The 25,585-nt window shown below is 41.1% G+C and overlaps 1 protein-coding gene across 1 annotated transcript in view; it reads right to left on the bottom strand.

Annotated features, from left to right (window-relative positions):
• Positions 1 to 6,188: 6,188 nt before the first annotated feature.
• Positions 6,189 to 25,585, bottom strand: part of DCTN4 (dynactin subunit 4) — a 46,932-nt gene continuing 27,535 nt past the window's right edge. The window contains 7 exon segments of the mRNA XM_017875849.1: positions 6,189 to 8,786; positions 12,949 to 13,008; positions 18,004 to 18,021; positions 18,850 to 18,869; positions 19,556 to 19,663; positions 21,009 to 21,063; positions 24,239 to 24,312. Coding sequence (XP_017731338.1) covers positions 8,573 to 8,786; positions 12,949 to 13,008; positions 18,004 to 18,021; positions 18,850 to 18,869; positions 19,556 to 19,663; positions 21,009 to 21,063; positions 24,239 to 24,312 — 549 coding nt within the window. The 3' untranslated portion in view covers positions 6,189 to 8,572.

Raw genomic sequence — 25,585 nt, 5'->3', positions numbered from 1 at the left:
CAGATCATTGTATGGACATCGGTTTTCATTTTGCTTGTGTAAATACCTTAGAGTGAGATTATTTGCTCATATGGTAAGTATATCTTTGCCTTTATAAGAAAGTCCTTGGGTTTATCTGAGCTTCTTGGATCTGTGATTTGTTGTCTTTTATTATATTTGGAAAATTCTCAAGTATCATCTCTTCAGACAGTCTTCTGCCTGGTTTCTACATCTGTGACTCTAATTTCACGTGTCTTGTGAGGAGTGCAAGGTCAGAAATAACAGAGTCCACATACATTTGTGTTTTTCCACAATGTCAGACTTTTATTGATGCTATTTCAATCAAAAAAGCCACGAACTACGTTGAGTTTCCAAGAAAGCAATTCTCCTTAGTACTTCCCACTCACTGAGCACTCAGAGCCTTGGACACGCAGGCTCAAGGCACTCCTCAGGTCAATACATATTGCAAATCATGCATAATAGTATACTTAATTCCTCATATAAATATTACAGAGTGAATATTCCACAAAATAACATTTAACATTAAGAGAAAAGGGATAGGAGGCCTTTCTCCTTTAAGTTTGGAGCTCTCAAAATCATCTCCTTGCCTCCCTTTTTCCTTCTTTCCTCCCCCCGTTTTTTTTTAAATCTTTGTGGGACACGACTTCTAGGAATGAGCCTTCCTTGCAACGTGGGACCTGAATTTCCTGGAATAAACCATCCTAGTGACAAGAAACCAGCTCAAAAAACGAGGAAAAAGCAACCTGAGGCCAGGAACACATACTCCTTTTAAAATGCTTTCTCCAAAAGATTTTAAAGAAAAAAAGGGGGAAATGTGAAAGGAAATTAAATCTTGGGACCCCGTACTCATTAAGCCAAAGGGAAAAGTCAAGCTGGGAAGTGGGTCACGCAAACCTGCCTCCCGCTTTTGGTTCCTAAATAAGATGGCTACAAGATGGAAAGCTACATGCCTCCCCCATATTTTGCCCACAAGGAAATTCCTAGTGAGGAATTTTGCTTTCCTAGAAAGGAACAAAGAAAAGAGAAGAAAAAATATATATAGGGACTAGGCCAGATTTATAGCAACAAAAGGAAAGCAAACCTGGAAGCTGGGTCAGGCTATATTACTGCCTCCTCAATTAAAGCAATTCTCTGGGCAATCATTACCTTAGCCCTTTTGGTTGCACATTGACTTATTTGCAAACACATACTATAACAACATTGTAAGCAGAAATAGGACAGAACATAAATTATTATTCCTCCTATTATAAGCAATAGCTTCTGCCACTAAATTCCCCAGGATCCAAACCAACCACTCAAGCAATGGATTAGTGAGGGTTTTGGATCTGGCAGTTGGTTATCTGGGTTTTTGTATCAGTCATAAGTCAGGTTATGTTCTTCGATTCATCTGGAATATACACACAACATTGTTTTTATGATGGCACAGGTTCCCTTGTGCTGCCGTGAGTATACCTAAAGCCATATAGTTCTGCAGCACAGCTTTCCTCATAAGCATGACCTCATTGCTTAGCAAAGAGGTACTCATGCAGCTACCATTTAGGGCCTTTGGGTGTAATTCGTTAAAGCCTCTATATGCCATATAACATCTTCAATACCTATTTGTGGTACAAAGATTGAAGCTAAGTGATCATACCACTGGAATACCGAACGTGTCCAATGAGATTGTAAATGAAAAAGGTTTGCTGTTTCTGGAAGGGTCTGAATTACCAGGCAACATATGCGGGAGGCATGTAGCTTTTCATCTTGTAGCTATCTTATTTAGGAACCAAAAGCAGGAGACAGGTTTGTGTGACCCAGTTCCCAGCTCAACTTTTCCCTTTGGCTTAATGAGTTTGGGGTCCCAAGATTTAATTTCCTTTCACAATATATATTGTCCATATTTTCTTTCTCTTTTGTTCGAGATGGGGGTCTCACTTTGTCACCCAGGCATGATCATAGCTCACTGTTACCTACAATTCCTGGCTTCAAGGGATCCGCCAGCCTTAGCCTCCCAAGTAGCTGGGACCATAGAAGGAGGCCACGGTGCCCAGCTAATTTGTAACTTTTTTGTAGAGACAGGGTCTCGCCATGTTGCCCAAGCTGGTCTCGGGCAACTCCTGGGCTCAAGTGATTCTCCAGCCTTGGCCTCCCAAAGTGCTGAGATCACAAGTGTGAGCCATGGCACCTGGCTCCATATTTTCCAGTAGTTTTAACATTGTAGGGGCCAACAGAAAGTTCCCCTTTCCCAAGATTCACTGAAAATTAACTAGCAAAAGACAGATTAATAGGAGAAAAGGCATACAAATTTATTTGATCATAGTTTTACGTGACACAGGAGCCTTCAGAATGAAGACCCAAATGGGAAATTATCCATTTATATGCTTAGGTTCAACAAAGTATGGACAGTTATGTAGAAATAGGATTGGACAAAAAGGGTACTGATTTAGTGCTAACAGACTGAGTGGGGAAACCCAGTGAGGCCTGTCTGTCTAGATTCTTGGTCTCTCTCGGCAGTGTTCCTTCCTTCTGGGTATGGGCAGGACCCTCTTTGGAATGGGCGTCTTATGACCTACAATCTAAAACAAGGTAGCTCAGATAATTTTTTTTAGAGCCAGTTTTTACACAGAAAAGCAAGGGGGAAGTTAGTTTTTTTTTTTTTGAGACAGAGTCTCGCTCTGTCACCCAGGCTGGAGTGCAATGGCACCATCTCGGTTCACTGCAACCTCCGCCTCCCGGGTTCAAGCGATTCTCCTGCCTCAGCCTCCCGAGTAGCTGGGATTACAGGTGCACGCCACCACGCCTGGGTAATTTTTGTATTTTTAGTAGAGACAGGGTTTCACCATGTTGGTCAGGCTGGTCTTGAACTCCTGACTTTGTGATCCACCTGCCTTTGCCTCCCAAAGTGCTGGGATTACAGGCGGGAGTCACCACCCAGCCTAGAGTAGTATTTTTACATTTTATGGCTGGCTTTGGGGAAAAGGTGTTCTCTCTATGACCCACCTTGAGGAAAAGGGATTCAGTGTCTGTGGCTAGGCTTGGGGAAGAATGAAGGGCCAGAGACAGGAAGGCAGAAGGTCAGAGAAACTTTTGCTTCTGAGGCTGCTTCAGAGCCTTAACTTGGGGTATCATTTTCTGAGCCCCAAAAACATTTTAAAGTCTCTGTCCATTAGTTCAAACATCTGGGTCATTTCCGTATACAGTCCTATAGATTGCTTTGTGAGGAATGTTATTTTTGCTTTTTTGTGTGTCTCAATTCTTTATTGAATGCTAGTCATTGCTTACGTATTTTCTTTTTTTTTTCTTTTTTCTTTTTTTGAGACAGGGTCTCACTCTCTCGCCCAGGCTGGAGTGCAGTGGTGCAGTCTCAGCTCACTGCAACCTCTGCCTCCTGGGTTCAAGCGATTCTCATGCTTCAGCCTCCTGAGTAGCTGGGACTACAGGCCTGCACCAGTACACCTGGCTAATTTTTGTACTTTTAGTAGAGATGGGGTTTCACCATGTTGGCCAGGCTGGTCTTGAACTCTTGGCCTCAAGTGATCTGCCTGCCTCAGCCTCCCAACATGTTGGGATTACAGGCGTGAGCCACCGTACCCGGCCGAGTCATTGCTTATATAACAGAAGAGAATGAATGAGGTAAATCATATTAATGCTCGGTAATGGGCAAGTGTGTTCTGTTAGACCGTCTGCATGGGGTTTGGTCAATCTGGTCAGGAATCGAGCTGGGCTTGGGTTTTTTTGTTTTTTTTTTTGAGACGGAGTTTTGTTTTTGTTGCCCACACTGGAGTGCAATGGTGCGATCTTGGCTCACCGCAACCTCCACCTCCCGGGTTCAAGTGATTCTCCTGCCTCAGCCTTCTGAGTAGCTGGGATTACAGGAATGTGCCACCACACCTGACTAATTTTGTATTTTTAGTAGAGATGGGGTTTCTCCATGTTGGTTAGGCTGGTCTCAAACTCCTGGCCTCAGGTGATCCGCCTGCCTCAGCCTTCCAAAGTGTTGGGATTACAGGCGTGAGCCACTGCACTTGGCCTGGGCTTGGGTTTTATTGCTATGGTTGCTTTCAGTGTACCACAGATTTCACCTACTCTAGCATTATTCTATATTGTAGGTTGGGGCTGAAGAACTCAAGTGTTCATGCTTCATCCTCAGCTTACAGCTGTCCTGCCTACCTGCACAGTGGTGGCTAACTTTCTAGGCCTTTGCCCATCCCCTAGAAATGGATGCTTGTTACTAGCCGCTTGGTAGGCTGGTAGTCCGGGAGAAGTAAAGGGGTTCTCTGTTGCTCTAATTCAATTCAGCCTCAGTCTTCAGCATGTGTTGGCCTTGGGAATACACTTTTTCTCAGCATTCTTGCCCCCCAAAACTGGGCAAGATCATTAAATGAGTGTAAAGAGGAAAGAAGTGTGAGAAATGAGATTTGGTATACTGCAAGGTTGGGAAGATGGGAAAGAACTAGCAAAGAATACAGAAGAAAACTTTCTAGCAGGGTAGACAGAAAACTGTTACTGAACGAAACTGGGGTCTGCTCACCCAGTGCCGCAAAGTCACTGACATCAGGCTAGTAGCAAGAGAAAAGTGAGGCATTTTATTGCAGGGCACCATGCAAGGAGAATTGCACAGACCATGCTTAAGACCCGAACTCTCAGATGGCTTAAAGGTATGGGCTTTTAAAGGCAGAGAAAGAGAGAGGTTACAGGCAAAGTCATAAATCAATACATAGACACTATACATTGGTTTGACCTAAAACGGTGGGACATCTCAAAGCTGGGATGGGGGGTGGGCTCAAAGGTCATAGGTGGATTCAAAGACTTTTTGATTTGTAATTGGTTGAGGCAGTGAAGCTGTCTGAACTTGGGATCCACAGAAAAAGAATGTTAGCTCTGGCAGGTGGGCATGACTTCCTCCAGGCCCCTCAGGAAGCAACTCAGAACAATGAACAGTGGTCAGAGTTCAGTTCTCAGTTTCCCCTTATCTGAGGTTTAAATCTGTTTGGTGAGAGTCCAGGTTTCTGAAAAGTTGGGGACATATCTGATGTTACCCTTAGTTTCTACAGGGAACAAAACATCTCACTCTGACTTCCTTGGCTATTGTTTTCAGCTACTATTACTTTCTTACTTACCAAGTTGCTCATTAACTTCTCCAGGCTAGCTAAGTGCCTAGAATCCCCTTGAAGGAACTCAACATTTTCTTTTATTTCCATGCGTGGAGGGGCCCACAAGCCTCCTAAGAGGGGGTCCCTGCTCTGCCTTAAAACCAGGAGTGTTGTGTTCTGGAAACCAAGTAAAGCCTTTCAAGAAGGGAGAGAGAAACTGTCAGATCTACTGAAAAATTGCATAGTTAAGGACTGAGAACTGACCCCGTATTTAAGTGTGGCGACTGCTGGTGACCTTGACAAGAGCAGTTTTGACCAAGTGGTGGCGGTGACAGTCTAACTGGAATGGGTTCAGGTGAGAATGACAGAACTGGAAGGTTAAATTAGCGTGTTTTTGTTTTTTTTTAAAACAACTTTTACTTAAACAGAGACAAGGTCTCAATCTTGTCTCAAACTCTTGGCCTCAAATGATCCTCTTGCCTCGGCCTCCTAAAGCGCTGGGATTACAGGTGTGAGCGATGGTGCCCAGCCAGAGTTAGAGTTTTGCTGTAAAGGGAGTAGGGAAATGGAGTCGCAGCTGAAGAGGAGAGTGAGGCCAATTTCTTTTTTAAGATGAGAGAAATCACATGCTGATGGAAAAGGGAAGGGGAGAGCTGCCGATGCTGTCTGTGAATAGGTAAGAGGATGAGCTCGAGTGTTAAGAGGTGGGGCTGGGTTCAGACAGGAAGAGTATGAATAATTCATCTAAGTAAGAGGAGGGAAGGAAGAGTTACGAAGGTACAGATGAAGGTGGATGAGTGGCCACTGGTGGAGGCAGACCACTGTGTATATTGCAAAGGATATCTTTAGAAGCAATGACCCAGGATAAAAACTGGTAGAGGTCTAAGCACATTTATATAATGGTTCTGCAAATATGTACATAAGAAGCTCAAAGCAACATCTACTTATATATTATGATGAACTAACCTGCTAAGAGACTTTAGATTACTTCATTTAAAGGAATGGAAGGAAGCATGCCCCACCAACTCTTTTAGCCAACTCTCTTAACTCCACGCCTGTCTTTTGGCTCTGAGCCATGCTACACAGTATATACATGAGAGCAAACAAAAGACACGCTCAAGCTTTGTCTGCTTTATTTCACTACATTAAGTTAAGCAATAAGGCAAAACAGTAACCTGTCATTCATAAAGATCAAGGAGTACCTCTCTGTCCCAAAAGGGACCCAAAAGGATGTTTCTTCACAAATATGCACGACACCTAGCTCATTATGCTGATAAGCATTTCAAACAAAAGAAAAGGTCAGTAGGTGAATCAAATAACAAATCCAAATTAACTTAGCCTAAGTTTCCAAAAGTATAGTTTCAAGTGCTAATGGGATCTAACTTTCCTGTGATGGTGCATACTGACTAGCATTAAAATGTTTGCACCTCATCTAATATAAAAAAGGCAACAAATACAATTCCTAATTCACCAGCTGCAGGTGTTGAACCATTTCTACGGACACACAGAATACTAGCTTGCACTAAAACCTACCTTGAGGAAACATTAAACCAGTGGCTCTATTATTCTGCAAGTTAGTTTGGCTTCTGAAGAAACAAGTTTACGATTGAAGTGTTTTGTGTTTCTGTATATGGGAATGATGTCACCCATACTTCAACATTATTATTTTTGGGAACAAATGCCAGCTGCCTGCCATAAATGCATGACGTGTGTGTAGTCTATGCAAACATGTAAACATATGAAGTATTCTCTACTCTGATGTCCATTTCCTCCACTGGCAAATATGGAGCAGTGATTTCACAGTAGTCTCTAGCAGGTAGTGAAATAAAAATTTGAGACTCTGTGGGGTCACAAAAAAATGAAACTTTTCCTATAGTCTGCAAATTTGTAATTACCCATCCCCCTGCTCCAACTCCTAAGAGGCTAAATCTTATTATTACCATCATGTTAGAAATGAGTATTTTCTTTCTCACACTGCATCACATATATTATTACTCTGTGGGACTGTTTCATAAAATTGGCTTGATCTTTGTACAATTAGTACAATTTAGTGTCTTTTAGAGTACAATTTAGTGTCTTTTAAAAGCTTCCTAAATATTTAAAACATTTTCAAGGGAAGCTTACAAGGACTATGTCCCATCTGTATTCTACACTATAATGTAACTTTAATTTTTTAAGACTTAAAACAAGACCAAGGTAAACAAAAAATCTGTATTTTCCTCAAGTCTCTTGGCCACTTACTAACAATACTTTTACAGAAAACACAGTGCAGCTGGTGGTCTACTTTGTCAAGTTTCATTTTAGAAAACATCATAGAAATTAAGGTTAGCAACCCAACTCCAGGATACCAAGTGAAAACAGCATGTCTGCTGTTAGGCCAGAATTGTGGGCTACTTGCTGAACTATTTTATGGTTTACAATCAAAATGGTCTTATTTGACTCACCATATGACAAAAGTCTTAAACTTAGTAAGGGGGAAAGTTCTTAATATCCAGTTTTGGATTCAAGAGATTATACTAGTTAATTTCCCCCTCAACTCACTGGAAAGAATGCTAGTTGAGAATATGCTAAAAATCTAACCTTTAAAATGTTTTCTGCATTCCAGAAATGAACCTGTCCACTCACGTTTTCTTTGGGTTCTTTTCCAGGTCCCAAACAGAACAACTTAACTGAGTTACAGAGGCAGAACAGGGAAGGGGTAGGGAGTAAGACAAATAAAGATTGTCCCCCTGTGGCAGCATTAATCCCTGGGTATTGTGGCAATATTGAAAACGAATGGAATTTGCTACCCCCTTGACATGACATGTAATTGCTCGCTTCTCAAATTCTTCTTAAAAGATCCATATTTTATTGGGAAAAAGTGTCCTATATTCACTTAGAAAAGGGGCAAATGATAGTGCCTTAACAACTTCATAGGTTTTTCCAATCATCACAATACTAAAGATAATGTGACAATGCAATTTTTCGGTTATATGGAAATCTATGGCAAAATGGCAGCCATTATGGCAAGTGAAGGGATATGTTTTAGACTGTTAGATGATATTTAATGGAATGCAGAAAGCAGTTGGTACATTGTGACCAATGCTGGATCATTAACAGCAGGTCCACCTTTGGGTTATTAAGTTTCATCTGTGACACTGTGATCCTTAGTGAGATCAGATCAAGAGACAGTACAGTCAGTTTCTCAGGTGGTAAATACAATGCCACTCCAAGGAACACCCATCCCCTTTCCTAGACAGAATTATGCTGCTGTTATTCAATGTGCAGGGCTCAGTGAGGGAGACACAGACTTACTGGTGTCAATAGAGGTGAGAGCAAGAGCAACAGCAGCTACCCTGTGTTCCCAATGTCTTGCCTATGCTCCCACTTTCTTAGCAATAGAATTCCGTAGTGCATGGGTACATCGTTATAAACAAGGCCTAATGAAGCAGCAGCTTCTGCATTTTAACGCAGGTTTATGGTGATACTGTCCTTTGGGATCTGCCCTCCAATGGAACCTTTTAAGGAAGAAGCGGGCCCAAGCTAAGTTCCACATGCTGGGTGAGCCAGATGACTTCTGTTCCCTGGTCACTTTCTTCAATGGGGCGAATGGGGGCTGCCAGGTTTTTAAAATCGTGCTTCATCTTGAAGCACACGGTCACTTCACCCTCCTCACGTTGTGGTGTAACTTTGATGAAAATCCCCACTTTGTTGGCCTTTCTGAAAGCTATAATGCTATGGAAAGAAAAGAAAAAAAAGCAAGTATTAGGTAGATAAAAAATCAGCCAAACCACTAAGACTTACAGTAGAAGTCTTTCACCTTATTCTTTCCTTCAGCACACACAGAAGACCTATCAACACTTTGTTCTTAACCTACCAAGTTGTTTTTTTTTTTTTTTTTTTGAGACACAGTCTTGCTCTGTCACCCAGGCTGGAGTGCCATGGCTCCATCGTGGGTCACTGCAACCTGTTTCACAGGCTCAAGTAATTCTCCCATCTCAGCCTCCCGAGTAGCTGGGACTAAAGGCATGCACCACCACACCTGGCTAGCTTTATATATTAATATGTATTTTTGGTGGAGATGGGGTTTTGTCATGTTGCCCAGGCTGGTCTCGAACACCAGGGCTCAAGTGATCTGTTTGCCTTGGCTTCCCAAAGTGTGGGATTACGGGCATGAGCCAACACGTCGGCCATATATTTTTCTATGAGCTTATACTTTTCTGCTTTTCTAACCAATGCAGATGGTACACACTATTCCATAACTTGCTTGTTTTATTCTGTTTATCACAAACATCTTTTGATGCTGGTATATACAGATCATCTACATTCTATGTAATGGTTGCATAGTATTCAATTATGTGTTTACCATAATTGACACATACTGAGGTTGCTGCCAATTGTTCTCTATTATAAACAATGGTGCTGCAAACATCCCTTTACATTCACCTCTGTGCAAATGTAATATTTCTAAAGAACATATAAACTCATACCATGGAAAGTTATTTTTTTATTTTTTATTTTATATTTTTGAGACGGAGTCTCGCTCTGTCACCCAGGCTGGAGTGCAGTGGTGTGATCTCAGCTCACTGCAACCTCCATCTCCTCGGTTCCAGCGATTCTCCTGCCTCAGCCTCCTGAGCAGCTGGGACCACAGGCGCATACCACCATGCCTGCCTAATTTTTGTAATTTCAGTAGAGATGGGGTTTCACCATATTGATCAGGCTGGTCTCAAACTCCTGACCTCAGGTGATCCACCCGCCTCGGCCTCCCAAAGTGCTGGTATCTCACAGGCGTGAGCCACCGTGCCCGGCCTTGTTTTTATATTTTAGAGACAAGGTTTTGCTCTGTCACCCAGGCTGGAGAGCAGTGGCACAATCATAGTTCATGATAGCCTGGACCTCCTAAGCTCAAATGATCCTTCTGCCTTGGCCTCCCAAAGTGCTGCGATTACAGGCATAAGCCACCATGCCTGGCCATACTGTGGGAAGTTTTAGTAACTCAATGCTTTAAGGGAAATTTGGAACACCATAAATCAGGAGTGTTTTTGTAAATAACTTATGTAATTAGGAAATTTAGCATAAAAATGTCTCTTCATTGAGGTTTCCATTTCAATTTCCCCTCATTTGTGCATAAAGTTTGTGCTTTAATAACGTAGTTTCTGAAAGTAAAAGGGCAACGAAATAAACAGAATTTGTCTACTATCCAATTCAGTTACTCTAAGAAAGGTTACTGAGATTACATATTTACAAAATCTAAAAGTTCTATTAAATCTAATGTAAAATATAATTAATTCAGTTTTTAATTACTCTATCATGTAATCAGGCTAAAATCTGTTATCTCAGATAATCATTCCAGAAATATATCTTGGCTTAACAAATTTCTGTACCTAATTAATTTAAGGACCCACATAAAGCAAGGATTTCAAGAACATATTTTGTATTGTACAACTCAGTACATTTTGTATTACAGTAACTAACCAAACCTTTGATTTGTATGAGTCACGTAAAAAAAAATTCAAACAGTTTAAAATGGTAAAAAGGAAAACATCAGTCTTTCTTTTTATCCTTAATTTCCCAGGCAACCACTGATACCTGGGAAGCTTTTCCAAAACAAATTTGGATTTCTGGTCCCTAGCTAGACCTGCTAAAAAAAATCCTCTGGGGTTGGGGTTTGGAATGCTATCGAACAGCAAAACAAAACAACACTTGACCTGGTGCTTTTTGGAGTTAACCCACGTTTGGTAATCACTAATCTCACCTTTGCCTTCACTTTCTTTTCTTTTCTTTTTTTTTTTGAGATGGAGTCTGGCTCTGCTGCTCAGGCTGGAATGCAGTGGTGCGATCTCAGCTCACTGCAACCCCCGCCTCCAGGGTTCAAGTGATTCTCCCATCTCAGCCTCCCGGGTAGCTGGGATTACAGGCACGTGCCACCACACCTGGCTAATTTTCGTATTTTCAGTAGAGACAGGATTTCACCATGTTGGCCAGGCTGGTCTCGAACTCCTAACCTCAAGCGATCTGCCCGCCTCAGCCTCCCAAAGTGCTGGGATTACAGGCGTGAGCCACCGCACCTGGCTTCACTTTATTTTTCTAAACCACCTTATCTCTTCTAATATCTTGTTGAGAAAGCTTTTGATCATTCTGTCAAAAAACCATAAATGGGCCAGGCATGTTGGCTCATGCCTGTAATCCCGGTACTTTGGGAGACCAAGGCGGGTGGATCACTTCAGGTCAGGAGTTCGAGACAGCCTGGGCAACATGGCAAAACTCCATCTCTACTAAAAATGCAAAAATTGGCCAAGCGTGGTGGAGCTCGCCTGTAATCCAAGCTCCTCAGTAGGCTGAGGCAGAAGAATTGCTTGAACTCAGGAGGTGGAGGTTGTAGTGAGCAGGAGATCACGCCATTGCATTTCAGCCTGGGGGACAGAGTGAGACTCCATCTCAAAAAACAAAACAAAGACCGTAAATGTTCCCTGTGCCAGTTTATTAAGCTATTGCTTTTCAGTTCCAATCGCACCTCTGTTTTGCTGTGTGACACAGGATTCTGCTCAGACCGTAACTGCTGGGTTGGCTGGCTCTTTGTCAGGTTCTGTCAGTAGCGGGCTCTAAAGGGAGACTAGCAGTCTAGAGGAGGAAGGGTCTTGCTCTTCCTTTAGAGATTCCTGTTTGCTTGTGGTCCCTGTTCCCTGTGGCCATCACTCCAAAAATGTCTTTTTTTTTTTTTTTGAGACAGGGTATCACTCTTGCCCAGGCTGGAGTGCAGTGGCACAATCACGGCTCACTACAACCTCTGCCTCCTGGGCTCAGCTGATTCTCCCGCCCTGGTATCCTGAGTAGCTGGGACTACAAGCATGCGCTGCTACACCTGGCTATTTTTAAAATTTTTTTATAGAGACGGGGTCTTACTATATTCCTAGGCTGGTTTCAAACTCCTGGGCTGAAGCAATCCTCTTGCCTCAGTCTCCCAAAGTGTGGGGATTATAGGGGTGAGCCACCATGCCCAGCCCAGCAATGCTTCTTTACCCAGGAGGAAGTGGCAGTAAGCAGCTGAAGTTTTCCAATTCTTGTAAAATCACGCCACCCCTCCTTTGCCATCATGAGATGCCAGGACCAGGCAAGCAGTGTTCCCCTTCAGCTCACTGGAGGCCCGAGTTTCAGCTACATGGAGCTCCTTCTTTAAGTTCTAAATTTTAATAATTCTATTTCCCTTTGTTCCCTCCACCCAAGGGATGGTAGCTGGCTCATAAAATAGCTATCTTTGAAATTTTATGCCCATGAAGTAGCATAAAATTGCTACTTTATAGTGTTCTTTTTCACTTTTTAAGTTACACAAGTGAATAATTCTTTATATTAAATTCTCTGTTCAAATCATTGAAATCATTCAGTCTATAGACTGAATTCTCTGATGGTCACAGTTCCCAGTTAGTGGAAGGTTTAGTTCTTTCCAGTTATTAGGTATGAGAGAGTAAAATCTATTAATTACCCCAAGGGTGTGGGGGTGTGGAACAAACCCAGTGATAAATCTATAGGGACAGAATATTGTATCCTGTCCACAACCATTAAAATCATATACTTAAAATTTTTTTTTAATTAACATGGGAAAATATGTTCAAGTGAAAAAGGCTAAAAAACTGTATCTATAGAATGATCTCAATGAGGGAAGAAATATTTGGAAGGACAAATGCCAAAATGTTAATGGTGTTTATCTCTGGTGGTGGGATAATTTTATTTTCTTCTTCACGGTCTTATATGTATTTCCCCAATTTTCTACAATAATTATTTTTAGAAACAGGAAGAAAAAAGTAATTTAAAAAAATCCAGACAAGAAAATTGGATATATAAGTGGGCATTCTGTATCAGCCAATTGTGGTATGGGGATCACAAAAAGATCACTCACTCGGGATCGTCCTGAAAGTCTTGAGGTTCTGCAACTCATCGTTACTCTGCTGCATGCATCCTTGACCAAAGCTAAATGAAGAACTCTAGATTGGGAAGAGCACACACCACATAGGAAGAGAACAGAGAGGCACATAGACCTAGAAGAAAGAAACCAGTGATGACAGATAATAGACAAAGCAAAAAATGAAACATAGAATAATATAGACAAATGGAAAAAACAACAAGCAAGATTTCCAGAAACATAATATACTACTTATATGGAGTTTATAAGAACAAGGTTTTTTTTTTTTTTTTTTTTTTATATTGAGAAGGAGTCTCGCTCCTGTCCACCCAGGCTGGGAGTGCAGGTGGCCATCTCAGCTCATTGACAACTGCCGCCTCCCGGTTTACGCCATTCTCCTGACTCAGCCTCCAAAGTAGCTAGGGGACTACAAGGCGCCCGCCAAACACCGATACGCCCGGCTAGTTTTTGCTATTTATTTTAGAATAAGAAGACGGAAGGTTTCCACCGTAGATTAGCCAGGAATACGGTCAATCAGATCTCGCTGACTCGTGAATACCGCAAACACGCCTTGGGCCGTCCCAAAGCAAAGTGCTGGGATTACAGGCTTGAGCCATCACGCCCGGCCAAGAACAAAGGTTTTAAGAGAAAGTAAGTACTTACTTCATGGGGTCTGCAATGAGGAACTGGGGAGAACATGGGGGCTTCAATTGTGTCTTTAATGTTTTATTTAATTGATTATTTTTTAGAGACAGAGTCTTGCACTGTCGCTCAGGCTAGAGTGCAATGGCGTAATCTTGGCTCACAGCAACCTCTGCCTCCTGGGTTCAAGCAATTCTCCTGCCTCAGCCTCCCAAGTAGCTGGGATTACAGGCGCCCATCACCACGCCTGGCTAATTTGTTGCATTCTTAGTAGAGATAGGGTTTCACCATATTGTCCAGGCTGGTTTTGAACTCCTGACCTCGTGATCCACCTGCCTTGGCCTCTCAAAGTGCTGAGATTATAGGCGTGAGCCACTGCACCTGACCCTAATGTTTTATTTCTTAAGAGGATGGGGAGAAATGGGTATTTGCCATATTCTTCTTCTTCTTTTTTTTTTTTTTTTTTGATACATCTGAAACAGTCCATCATTAAGAACAACACAAAGGAGAAACACTGGCTCCAATACAATGTTTTTTGACATGGTGCCAGCTGATTCCTGGTACCTGATACATAAACTCACATGAGATACTGGGTGTTTATGGTCATGGAAAACAATTAGCATTCTTCAGACTTACATTGTAATTAGGCCTCAACTTTGCTCTATCAGAGGTTAACCGTTAACAATGTCGATCAAATTTCTAATGATAGATACAAATGTGGGAAGGGAGGTATAAAGAGAGATAAAGACAAGCTGTGCTTATGCATCAGGTACTTATTTCTGCCTCTATCTTAACTGGAGCTGCTTATTAGTGTTAATAAAAAAAAAAGCAGCGGCCAGGTGAGGTGGCTCAGGCCTGTAATCGCAGCACCTTTGGAGGCTAAGGAAGGTGGATCACGAGTTCAGGCGATTGAGACCATCTTGGCCAACATGGTGAAACCCTGTCTCTACTAAAATACAAAAAGTCAGCCAGGCATGGTGGCAGGCACCTGTAATCTCAGCTACTTGGGAGGCTGAGGTAGGAGAATCATTTGAACCTAGGAGGCGGAGATTGCAGTCAGCCGAGACCGCGCCACTGCACTCCAGCCTGGCGACACAGCGAGATTCCATCTCAAAAGAAAAAGAGCAACAAGGACCATATAAAAGTCTTCCGGGCCGGGGTCGGTGGCTCACACCTGTAATCCCAGCACTTTGGGAGCCCGAGGCAGGCGGATCAGGAGGTGAGGAGATCGAGACCATCCTGGCTAACACGGTGAAACCCCGTCTCTACTAAAAATATAAAAAATTAGCTGGGCGTGGTGGCGGGCGCCTGTAGTCCCAGCTACTAGGGAGGCTGAGGCAGGAGAATGGCGTGAACCCGGGAGGCGGAGCTTGCAGTGAGCTGAGATCGTGCCACTGCACTCCAGCTTGGGCTACAGAGCGAGACTCCGTCTCAAAAAAAAAAAAAAAGTCTTTGGAGGTGATGCTTGTAAGTGAAATCATTAAAAGCAGGAAAAAACAAAAAAAGAAAAGAGGACAGAAATTCTCTAACAATATTTGAATAACAACTAAAGATATAGGCATTCTTTTAAACCATTTTATTATAAACATGAAGCTGAATTATGAATCAGTAATCAACGATCTAGAGAGAAAGGCTCTAAAATTTCAAGTACTAGAAGTACCAAATATAAAGAGGCCATATTACATCCATTCAACTCACACTGAGAGTCAAAATCACCCACTTTAGTATTTAGTTAGTGCTTTTTTTTTTCTGAGATGTAGTCTCGCTCAGCTGCCCAGGCTGGAGTGCAGTGACATGATCACGGCTCACTGCAACCGCGGTCTCCTGGGTTCAAGCGATTCTCCCATCTCAGCCTCCCCAGTAGCTGGGATTGCAGGCACCTGCCATCACACTCAGCTAATTTTGTATTTTAGTAGAGACGGGTTTCACCATGTTGGCCAGGCTGGTCTTGAATTCCTAACCTCAGGTGCTCCACTCGCCTCGGCCTCCCAAAGTGCTAGAATTACAGGCGTGAGCCACCATGCCAAGCCTAGTTAGTGCTATGTTATGCATACTCTTTGTAAGGTAGAGGAATCTAGAGGAGGCATACCAGCTTCTAAATGATTTTAAACGTATCATTTCTAAAAGGAAATGATACTTCACAAGTGTTGAAGAATGAATGTATGAGACTGAGAGACTGAAGGCGCATGTATGTTAGAGGAGTCAGAATGGGAAGGAGGCATTCTAGGTAAAACGAATAGCACACACAATTCTCTAGCATCAAAGTTTATAACCCATTGGATCTGTCTGGATCACAACCACTAATATGTATGATTCAGGGAATGCTAAATTTGAGGATTTGAAGGAAGATCACACTGGACGAACAGAGAGAAGTAGTCATTAAGGAGCTCTTATGCTATGCCAAAATCTGGACTTCATCTCAGTCAAGAGCAACGCTAAATGACCAGCATGCGAAGAGTTAGATTTTAGAAGTATCGCCCTGGTGGCAACAGAGAAGAAATGGGTTAAAATGGAGGTGGTGGTATAAAATAGCAAGGTCAGTTAGGAAGTTATTGTCACAGTCCAGGTAAGAAACGATGAGGCCTTCAAATAGGGCAGTGTGTTTCAGGATAAAGTAAAAAAATTTAGGAGGTGGAATCAAAAGAACGTGCTGACTAGATGTGGAAAGGAGAGTGTGTGGAGTCTTTTAAGCCAGTCATCAAATGAGGACACTCCAGGGAAAGTGAGGGTCAGAGAGGCTGAGGCAAAATGCTCCTACCTTAGCAGTGCTGTTGATATCATCAGGGTCCCCTCCTCACACTCCAAGAGAGTCACATGGGTGAGGTTCTCAACTGGATTTGTAAGAGTCAGGAGGACCTGGCTCTCCTGGAGAATAGGAAACACCTCTCAGACATTCACCACTTTCTTAGCTGCTACACCAAGTATTTTGCAAAATTACCATCCCCTCCATTACTCCTGAGCAATGACGCCCACTTACACCTCTACATCACTGTATTCTCTACATGCTTACTGATCCCTGTTCTATTATCTATACGTTAGACCAAATACTTTCTGGAGTTGCTATTTCACTAAGGAAATGGGACAGATTCCACTGAAAGGGCCAGTTACTAGATGCAAAATTCTGAGGAATGCTCATTATCTAAGTGATTGTTTAAAGTTAAAACTCTTATCTCACCCAGGCTGCCATTTAAGGACTGAAAAGGAGGCCCTCATAAATAAAATATGGGAGTCACAGGCCAGTCAGATGCATTAACAGAGCAAAACGGCACACCAAGACTACAAAACTTTTTTAAATTTTATTTATTTGTTTATTTTGAGACAAGGTCTCACTCTGTTGCCCAGGCTGGAGTGCAGTGGTGTGATCATGGCTCACTGCAGCCTCGACCTCCTGGGCTCAGGTGATCCTTCCATCTCACCCTCCTGAGTAGCTGGGACCACAGGTGTGTGCCACCACACCTGGCAAGTGTTTTGTATTTTTTGCAGAGATGAGGTTTCCCCATGTTGACCAGGCTGGTCTTGACCTCCTGGGCCCAAGCAATCTACTTATCTTGGCCTCCCAAAGTGCTGGGATTACAGGTATAAGCCAGCATGCCCAACCTTATAAAACTTTTAAGACTTCTTGAACTGTGATAATTTGTCCTTGTTTGGTACTCTCTCTAGATAAGCAAAACAAATCTTTCAAATGAAGGACCATATGATAAACATTTGTGTTTTCAGGAGCAGCATGAAAGGAAAGAGTTAAAGAGGTTGCTGCAGAATATTCTACAATTCACTGGGCGTGTGTCTGGAAAAGGGGAGTAGATGAGGACTCCGAGGAAGGAAGGGCTGTGGTATGGAAATCTGGACATCTAACTGATTCCTTGTACCCGAAACATAACATACAGGAGATTGAGGAGAATCTCTAGGCTGGAGAAGAACAAAAGATGCCTGTGGGATCCATCATTCTCCCCTTTCTTTTCCCCACCCAGAATTTCACCTTGACATAATGTGCACTCTGCTCCTTTCCCCTACTTTTCATCAAAGATGTTGTTGTCAAGGATCTCAGCGTCAATAAATTTAAAGTCTTTATTATCCCAAACTGTCTTCTTTTCTATCCCTTGCTCTCTGTATCCTGTGCCAAATACACACATAGCCACCCACATACACATACACACACATCATTGATCAATCCTTTTCTTCCTATAAATGAGCAAGGTACTAACCTTCATGTAGCGAAGGTTGGGAATTGACATGATTCTCACTTCTGGAATATAATTGCTATGCATAAATAAAAAAATGCATTAATGTTCACTGGAGTCTCTTAAAATTATTATTATTTTTTAAAGCTGTGCAGTACATAAAGGATTTCATGTTAATCAGAACATATCAGAGAAGAATAATTTTAATGAACCATATCATCACAGTAAGAACTTAAGACATAAGACCAAACTGGTATGACTTCTTTCTGAAATCTTATGTATATTTCTATTTTAAACTGCCCAGGTCCCAGATTAGCATGTATATATCAAGATACTGCTTTGTAACGACTAAGACAAGATATTTATCTCCTTGTGCCTTGGTTTTCCTAATTCTAAAATGAGGAAAATAATGGTATCTATCACTTGAGGTTATTGTGAAGAATACATGCAAAATGCTTTGAAAATGCTTGGAACAAAGCTCACATAAATGTTAATTATTGTGCATACATTAACGTAATACAAAATCTATTGCAGAAACACTAAAAGTGGGGGGAAAAGTACATCTTAGAATCAGATATTTAAAATTTAAACGAGCTATTTTCATGGTGACCAGCAGGATTACCTGAGCAAATTAACAGGAATTTAAGAAACTTTTGTCTTCCTGAATCTCAAAAAAACAAATACATACACACACAAAAGCAACAATAAAAGAAATGTAAGGACCCCACTTCTAAGAATTTGAATTCAGTAGGTCTGAGGTTTGATACCAGAGCATCTGTGTGTGTGTGTGCGCNTGCCCAGGCTGGAGTGCAGTGACATGATCACGGCTCACTGCAACCGCGGTCTCCTGGGTTCAAGCGATTCTCCCATCTCAGCCTCCCCAGTAGCTGGGATTGCAGGCACCTGCCATCACACTCAGCTAATTTTTGTATTTTAGTAGAGACGGGTTTCACCATGTTGGCCAGGCTGGTCTTGAATTCCTAACCTCAGGTGCTCCACTCGCCTCGGCCTCCCAAAGTGCTAGAATTACAGGCGTGAGCCACCATGCCAAGCCTAGTTAGTGCTATGTTATGCATACTCTTTGTAAGGTAGAGGAATCTAGAGGAGGCATACCAGCTTCTAAATGATTTTAAACGTATCATTTCTAAAAGGAAATGATACTTCACAAGTGTTGAAGAATGAATGTATGAGACTGAGAGACTGAAGGCGCATGTATGTTAGAGGAGTCAGAATGGGAAGGAGGCATTCTAGGTAAAACGAATAGCACACACAATTCTCTAGCATCAAAGTTTATAACCCATTGGATCTGTCTGGATCACAACCACTAATATGTATGATTCAGGGAATGCTAAATTTGAGGATTTGAAGGAAGATCACACTGGACGAACAGAGAGAAGTAGTCATTAAGGAGCTCTTATGCTATGCCAAAAATCTGGACTTCATCTCAGTCAAGAGCAACGCTAAATGACCAGCATGCGAAGAGTTAGATTTTAGAAGTATCGCCCTGGTGGCAACAGAGAAGAAATGGGTTAAAATGGAGGTGGTGGTATAAAAATAGCAAGGTCAGTTAGGAAGTTATTGTCACAGTCCAGGTAAGAAACGATGAGGCCTTCAAATAGGGCAGTGTGTTTCAGGATAAAGTAAAAAAATTTAGGAGGTGGAATCAAAAGAACGTGCTGACTAGATGTGGAAAGGAGAGTGTGTGGAGTCTTTTAAGCCAGTCATCAAATGAGGACACTCCAGGGAAAGTGAGGGTCAGAGAGGCTGAGGCAAAATGCTCCTACCTTAGCAGTGCTGTTGATATCATCAGGGTCCCCCTCCTCACACTCCAAGAGAGTCACATGGGTGAGGTTCTCAACTGGATTTGTAAGAGTCAGGAGGACCTGGCTCTCCTGGAGAATAGGAAACACCTCTCAGACATTCACCACTTTCTTAGCTGCTACACCAAGTATTTTGCAAAATTACCATCCCCTCCATTACTCCTGAGCAATGACGCCCACTTACACCTCTACATCACTGTATTCTCTACATGCTTACTGATCCCTGTTCTATTATCTATACGTTAGACCAAATACTTTCTGGAGTTGCTATTTCACTAAGGAAATGGGACAGATTCCACTGAAAGGGCCAGTTACTAGATGCAAAAATTCTGAGGAATGCTCATTATCTAAGTGATTGTTTAAAGTTAAAACTCTTATCTCACCCAGGCTGCCATTTAAGGACTGAAAAGGAGGCCCTCATAAATAAAATATGGGAGTCACAGGCCAGTCAGATGCATTAACAGAGCAAAAACGGCACACCAAGACTACAAAAACTTTTTTAAATTTTTATTTATTTGTTTATTTTTGAGACAAGGTCTCACTCTGTTGCCCAGGCTGGAGTGCAGTGGTGTGATCATGGCTCACTGCAGCCTCGACCTCCTGGGCTCAGGTGATCCTTCCATCTCACCCTCCTGAGTAGCTGGGACCACAGGTGTGTGCCACCACACCTGGCAAGTGTTTTGTATTTTTTGCAGAGATGAGGTTTCCCCATGTTGACCAGGCTGGTCTTGACCTCCTGGGCCCAAGCAATCTACTTATCTTGGCCTCCCAAAGTGCTGGGATTACAGGTATAAGCCAGCATGCCCAACCTTATAAAAACTTTTTAAGACTTCTTGAACTGTGATAATTTGTCCTTGTTTGGTACTCTCTCTAGATAAGCAAAACAAATCTTTCAAATGAAGGACCATATGATAAACATTTGTGTTTTCAGGAGCAGCATGAAAGGAAAGAGTTAAAGAGGTTGCTGCAGAATATTCTACAATTCACTGGGCGTGTGTCTGGAAAAGGGGAGTAGATGAGGACTCCGAGGAAGGAAGGGCTGTGGTATGGAAATCTGGACATCTAACTGATTCCTTGTACCCGAAACATAACATACAGGAGATTGAGGAGAATCTCTAGGCTGGAGAAGAACAAAAGATGCCTGTGGGATCCATCATTCTCCCCTTTCTTTTCCCCACCCAGAATTTCACCTTGACATAATGTGCACTCTGCTCCTTTCCCCTACTTTTCATCAAAGATGTTGTTGTCAAGGATCTCAGCGTCAATAAATTTAAAGTCTTTATTATCCCAAACTGTCTTCTTTTCTATCCCTTGCTCTCTGTATCCTGTGCCAAATACACACATAGCCACCCACATACACATACACACACATCATTGATCAATCCTTTTTCTTCCTATAAATGAGCAAGGTACTAACCTTCATGTAGCGAAGGTTGGGAATTGACATGATTCTCACTTCTGGAATATAATTGCTATGCATAAATAAAAAAATGCATTAATGTTCACTGGAGTCTCTTAAAATTATTATTATTTTTTAAAGCTGTGCAGTACATAAAGGATTTCATGTTAATCAGAACATATCAGAGAAGAATAATTTTAATGAACCATATCATCACAGTAAGAACTTAAGACATAAGACCAAACTGGTATGACTTCTTTCTGAAATCTTATGTATATTTCTATTTTAAACTGCCCAGGTCCCAGATTAGCATGTATATATCAAGATACTGCTTTGTAACGACTAAGACAAGATATTTATCTCCTTGTGCCTTGGTTTTCCTAATTCTAAAATGAGGAAAATAATGGTATCTATCACTTGAGGTTATTGTGAAGAATACATGCAAAAATGCTTTGAAAAATGCTTGGAACAAAGCTCACATAAATGTTAATTATTGTGCATACATTAACGTAATACAAAATCTATTGCAGAAACACTAAAAGTGGGGGGAAAAGTACATCTTAGAATCAGATATTTAAAATTTAAACGAGCTATTTTTCATGGTGACCAGCAGGATTACCTGAGCAAATTAACAGGAATTTAAGAAACTTTTGTCTTCCTGAATCTCAAAAAAACAAATACATACACACACAAAAGCAACAATAAAAAGAAATGTAAGGACCCCACTTCTAAGAATTTGAATTCAGTAGGTCTGAGGTTTGATACCAGAGCATCTGTGTGTGTGTGTGCGCGCGCACGTATGTGTGTATACATATATATATATATATATATATATATTTTTTTTTTTTTTGAGACAGGGTCTTGCTGTCACCCAGGCTGCAGTGTAATGGCACAATCATGATTCACTATAGCCTCGACCTCCCAGGCTCAAGTTAGTCCCACCTCAGCCTCCCAAGTACCTGGGAGTACATGTGTGTGCCACCATGCTCAGCTAATTTTTGATTTTTTGTACAAATGAGGACTCACTATGCTGCCAGGCTGGGCTTGAACTCCTAAGGATCAAGCAATCCTCCTGCCTTGGCCTCTCCAAGTGTTGAGATTACAGGCACGAGGCAAACACCTGGCCTCAGAGAATCTGTAGTAAGAGAGCCAGGCAATTCTAAAATGATGTCAGAAAAAAACCACTTTTTCTCAAAGCAAGCTTAAGAAATTGATACTAAGCACAGGCTGCCATTCAGGGTTTCTGTAATGAGTATAATTCTTAAGTAAGAAAGGAGTTCATGCCAGACTTCACATGTGCCATTTCTGTAGGTTTCTCTATTCCTAACCAATCATGTATTAAATAAGAATAGTTAGGAAAGTGAACATATTTTGAGTTACAAGGCATTTGCAAACATAATTACTCATTTGATTCTTTTCAAGAACCCCAAGAAGAAGGCATTATTCCCATTTCAGAGAGGAGGGAAATAAGTTTACACAAAAACAGTAAGTGACAGACCCTCTACCTGGCCCTCCTAGCTCCTCTTAACTCACCAGACATGCCCTTCCCAACCTTTTTGTTTCCTAATACTTATTTTTAATTGCTGCATAATATTCTACAGTACAAGTTATCTCAATTTAACCAACTATTTCCTTGTTAATGGTTAATCAGTTTGATACTGATTAACTGTTGGTTAAACTTTGCAGTTTTTTGCCATTAAAATATTCTAATACTCACCTTTGGAAATGTATCTTTATATATTGGCGCTTTTGTTTCTACAGAATACATTCCTGAAATAGTACTGTTGGGTTAAAAGGTCTATGTAATTTGTTTTGATATTTCCAGACCACTCTCCAAAAAGACTAGCAATTCAAGATTCTACCAACAATGTGTGCAAATATGTGTTTACCCACATTCTCGTAAGTACTAGATGCTAATTACTTTTTAAAACTTTTCCTATCGAGTCTTGGTTTCTTTCCATATACAGTGTATCTTCTGGCCATTTGAAATTCCTCTTCCATAAGCTACCTGTCCAAATCCCTTGTTCCACATTCCACTTTACTGCCTTCCTATTTTCATCTTTTCAATTTCTGGGAATTCTCTATGCCTGGGATATTAAACTTTAGTTTGTCACGACTGCCAAATATTCTTTCTTGCTTTACTATTTGTCTTAGGACTTTGTTGCTAATTTTGTCTTTTTAAAATTTTTTTCCTTAAGAGAGAGAGTCTAGGCTGGAGTGCTGTGGCACAATCATAGCTCACTGCAGCCTCGACTTCCTGGGCTCAAGGGGTCCTCTCACCTCAGCCTCCCAAGTAGCTAGGACTACAGGTGCATGCCACTGCACCCGGCTCATTTTAAATTTTTTTTTGTAGAGATGAGGTCTTACTATGTTGTCCAGGCTGGTCTTCAACTCATGGGCTCAAGGGATCCTCCTGACAGGCTTCCAAAGCGCTGGGATCATAAGTGTGAGCCACTACACCTGGCTTTAATTTCATCTTTTATAACCACTATCTCTTTCTGCTAAGGTCAAAGGTGTTTCTTTTCTTTAATGGCTTCTGGGTTTCCTGCCTTGCTAAAGAAGGGCTCTCTTACTCGAAAGCTAGACAATACTTTCCTAATTTTTGAAAATATTTTTGTTTGCCACGTAATTCAAAAAATGTATGTATTAGAAAAGTATGATGAGACATGAAAAGTTTACATTTAATTAGATGAACACTGGGTAAGTTTTAAGTGGCAGTATTTGTCTCTAATTAGGACCATTCAGATAGCCTGATAGGTAGTTTTTATACACAAAATTCTCTCCTACTCACAAGTCCCAGAGAGTTAACACTAACTTAATCACTTTCATCCCAGCCAATGAAGTGTTATAACACAGGTAAGTAAAATGATCATTGTTACAGGGATACTCTTCAATCAGCTATATACTTTATTATTTTTTAAGTGTTTGAAGGATTATTCCCAAACTCACTTTGTAATTTGTAACGATGACTAGTGCCTTTCCACCAAATAATCAACATACCTTGTTGCTCCAGATCATACTGGGTCACTGTGTCCCTGATCCCAATACCCCTGAATCTATTTATCTTAAACTTCGTGGCATGTAACTAAATTCAAAACCTAAGCTGGAACAGAATGTCAAGATGATTTTGATGTAATTATTATTATTTTTTGGGGGGGCCAAGAGTAAACACACTTCACACTGGGGAAGAAGAATAAACCAAAATAACTCAAAACAGTAATTGAAAACACCAATCCCAAAATACTCACACAGCAACCAGTTGGATTTTGAATTTGATTGATGTTGGGTTAAATTCTGGCTTGCTCAAATTATGTTCACATTTCTAAAAAGAAAACAAATACAATGTGTATCAGAAGACAGCAACACACTTCGCTGATCCATAGAGCTGCTAAATTCAGAAGGATAGCATTTACGAGAATTTTGTTTTGTTTTATTCTGATATAAGACCATATGTTTTTGAAATAGTGTATAGCAACCAAAGTTTATAAAAGATGTTTGCACTTCCTGATATGTGCAACCACACTATCCAATATTATTATACCTCTGTGGTACTTAAAAACTACTAAAATAACTAACACATACTGAGTACTTACTGTATGTGCAAAACAACATGCTCACTAGTTTAACTGGATTTAAGTATCACATCAACTTTATGAGCTAGGTATACATATTATATTAAGGTTGCCACATTACAGATGATTAAAATGGTATACAGGAAGGGTAAGTAACCTGCGCAATTTCATAGAGCCAATAATAATGGACACTGTGATTTAAATCCAGGTAGTAAAATTCCAGATCCCACGCTTTAAAGTACAGTAACAATGACTATTTTTGAGATAGGGTATCACTCTGCCACCCAGGCTGGAGTGCAGTGGCACAATCAGAGCTCACGACAGCCTCCAACTCCTGGGCTCAAGTAATCTTCCTGCTTTGGCCTCCCAAAGTGCTGGGATTACAGGCATGAGCCACTGCACTGGGACAGTAATAATTATTTACTACTTTCTTAAATATGTACTACATACACCTGGTTAAATTTTTTTTTTAGCAGTACAAAAAAGGTGTCCAGTGTAAAGATTACCCATTATCTGTCTGTCCCCTTGTTCCTCTCCCCAGATAGCCTATGCACATAAAAGTACAAGCATACATCACATTGCTTTTTTCACAATAACACAAAAGGGGAACATTTTATATTTATTCTCTTGCTTTTTTCATTTACTCTATCTTGGAATTAATTCCATTTCAGTACATATAGAGGAGCCTCTGTGTCCCACTGTAACAATTTCTATAACTTACATAAGATAGAAAATGATGGACATTCAGGATGTTTCCATTATTTTGCTACTGTAAGTAATGCAGCAGTGAGTGTTCTAGTACATTAATCTATTTCCTAAGTGTCTAAGTATCTGTAAGACAATTTCCTAAGAGTAGATCAAAGGGTGTATGCATTTGCTATTTTAAAGGATACTGCACTATAACTGACTAATATGATGATTATGAAATGATATTCCATTGCAGTTATTTTAATTTTTCGTTTTCTCATTGCAGTTTTAACATACATTTCCCTGATTTGTGTATATTTGTTTTTTTTTTTTTTT

This window comes from Rhinopithecus bieti, unplaced genomic scaffold (genome assembly GCF_001698545.2).
Source record: "Rhinopithecus bieti isolate Rb0 unplaced genomic scaffold, ASM169854v2 scaffold_7673, whole genome shotgun sequence".
NCBI classification, from domain to species: Eukaryota; Metazoa; Chordata; class Mammalia; order Primates; family Cercopithecidae; genus Rhinopithecus; species Rhinopithecus bieti.
This window is presented reverse-complemented; position numbering and strand designations above follow the sequence as displayed.